The sequence below is a fragment of the Babylonia areolata genome, chromosome 22 (assembly GCF_041734735.1).
Source record: "Babylonia areolata isolate BAREFJ2019XMU chromosome 22, ASM4173473v1, whole genome shotgun sequence".
NCBI classification, from domain to species: domain Eukaryota; kingdom Metazoa; phylum Mollusca; class Gastropoda; order Neogastropoda; family Buccinidae; genus Babylonia; species Babylonia areolata.
Window position 1 is genome coordinate 9,083,759 of NC_134897.1, and position 2,500 is coordinate 9,086,258.

The window sequence follows — 2,500 nt, forward strand, 5'->3', positions numbered from 1 at the left end:
GCAACTCTACAGAGGATCTCTGAATTAGAACTATGGAAAATGTGGAAGCTACCCGCCTGTCGATAGCTCTGAGGTGATCACGTGTTCGTTTGTTTTTGATCTGGGCTCGCGTTTGTATTCTGAGATCGTGTTGAACCCTTAATGAATAATCAGGTGAGATCATACAGCAAACTGTGTTCAGAATCAGAACAACTTTATTATCTCAGCGCAGTTGTATTTGTTGCTGTACTCTGCATTAAATTAGATAAGGGATGGGATGGCAACAAGAACAAGCTATGGCGAAGTGCACTGATACAGAAATATGCAAAAAACATTCTTGTCAGTCAATCTGCAGTTTTGCTGGTGATGTTCTGAGCCAAAATAACACATGGTCACACCAGTGAACAATGTATGATCATAATGACTATGGCTCAACAAGAACCTTTACCAGACTATACACAAGGACATTCGATATGTGTTACACATATTATAATACAAATAGCGGAACTGTTGTTCTTTAACGTCAGACAACTTGACGTACGAAATATCAAATGAATAACATTTGCATAGATGCCTCTGAACCTGTGGGACGCGAGATAGTGAAGATGCTTTGCTTCAAGACGTGCGCTCCTGTGTGTGTGTGTCGGTGTGTGTGTGTGTGTGTGTGTGTGTGTGTGTGTGTGTGTGTGTGTGTGTGTGTGTGTGTGTGTGAAAGATATATATATATATAATATATATATATATATATATATATAGAGAGAGAGAGAGAGAGAGAGAGAGAGAGAGAGAGAAAGAAAGAGAGAGAGAGATGCTTCATGTCCAACTATGCGAGAGGTTATTATTGTCTGTTCTTGGAGAAATTTAACCGACCGAAAAAGAGCACAAAACACTAATAAGAATGTACACGCTGAAAAGATAGTGTGTGTGTGTGTGTGTGTGTGTGTGTGTGTGTGTGTGTGTGTGTGTGTGTGTGTGTGTGTGTGTGCGCGCGCGCGCGCGCGCGTGTGCTTCCGTTTTTGTTTGTTTGTTGCGTTTTTGTTTATGACGGAGAACGAAAGCATTAGACCCAGAGTGTTTGATCATGCGCACGCGCGCACACATATGTATTCGGCGTGCTCTCAAGCGGGCGCGCACACATACGCACGTGTTCCTCAGACCGAGCGTTGAACTGTGTGACTGAAAACCCCTGCAGAACGCAACCCGGAGGAGCCACCAGAGCCACGCACGTGCACGTGCACGCTACGCGCGCCTGTCCCGTGTGGGAGCCGAGAGCACATCCCCGCACATAACAGGCAAGCAAGAACGCTAACACCAGCCAGACTTGGCGGCAAAACAAACCGAAACACGTGCTCCTGATCATCTCCCTTGCCAGGGCCCCTCGCGCCGCCAGGGTCGCCCACACCGGAAGCAGCGGCGCGTGAGGGGCGGTGATTGGCTGAACGGCCGTGTCAACCTCACCTGCGCGCCACCTGCTGGACCCCTCCAATCAGTTGCAGATGGATCTATGGTCCTGTTCGGTCTCTGGTCTGTGGTCGGGTGGTGGGGGTGGTGGTGGTGGAGTGTGTGTGTGTGTGTGTGTGTGTTGGGGGGGTGGGGGTGGGGGTGTGGATGGAAAGGGGCGAAGTTAGCATGGTTCGAGGGTTCGCCGTCTGAATGTTGTTTGCCAACAGGTTTTGCCGGGATGGTTTGAGGGTTCGTCTGAATAGTGTTTTACAACACAATGCAATACAATGCAGTATGATACAATACAATGCAGTACAATGCAATGCAATATCACTTTATTAATCCCTCACAGCGGAAAGTTCGGTGTTTGCTCAGACATACACAAATACAAGAGCTGAATTACATTTGAAATTTAATCTGAACACTGTTTCATACTCCTAACACGTTTTAAATGGTTTTAATGTTCAACTGAATAACTTAATATCTTAAAAAAAAAAAAAAAAAAAAAAAAAAATATATATATATATATATATATATATATATATATACATATATTATTATTATTAATTTTTTTTTTTACTGCTGACAAATTCTGCGGATGTTTGAGGATCAATAAGTTTTGAATGGTTAGATCACTCTACTAAATACTTGATCTATTTATTAATTTATTAGATAAAAAGTTTGGAATGATTTGAAGGTTCGTCTGAACATAATTTTCATACTGCTAACAAATTTTGGGGATGGTTTGAGTCTGAATACTGTTTCACTCTGCTGCTTTCTTAGAGATTTGAATGATTTGGGTCGGGGGACGATGGGGGTGGGGGGAGGGGAGTGGGGGTGGGTGGGTTGGGGGGGTCATGTGAACAGTTTTTCCATCAAGTTGTAGTTTTGTGAGATGTGTGAAAGTTTTGAATGATCTAGGGGGTCATCCAAATATTCTTTTATTCTGTTGTTTCCTTGGAATTTTAAGGGTTTGAGAATTCGTTGAAACCTATCAGTCTTTTAAATGCTGCTCTCTGATAGTTTTGAATGATTTCTGGGTTCACCCGAAAAAATAAAACATGCTGCTGACAGTCAT

General features: G+C 43.3%; 1 protein-coding gene across 1 annotated transcript in view; it reads left to right on the forward strand.

Annotated features, from left to right (window-relative positions):
* The first annotated feature begins 32 nt into the window (after nucleotides 1-32).
* Nucleotides 33-2,500, forward strand: part of LOC143297504 (uncharacterized) — a 16,839-nt gene continuing 14,371 nt past the window's right edge. The window contains exons 1-3 of the mRNA XM_076609904.1: nucleotides 33-73; nucleotides 1,172-1,235; nucleotides 1,352-1,503. Of these exons, the coding sequence (XP_076466019.1) occupies nucleotides 33-73; nucleotides 1,172-1,235; nucleotides 1,352-1,503 (257 nt within the window). The remainder of the gene's footprint in view (nucleotides 74-1,171; nucleotides 1,236-1,351; nucleotides 1,504-2,500) is intronic.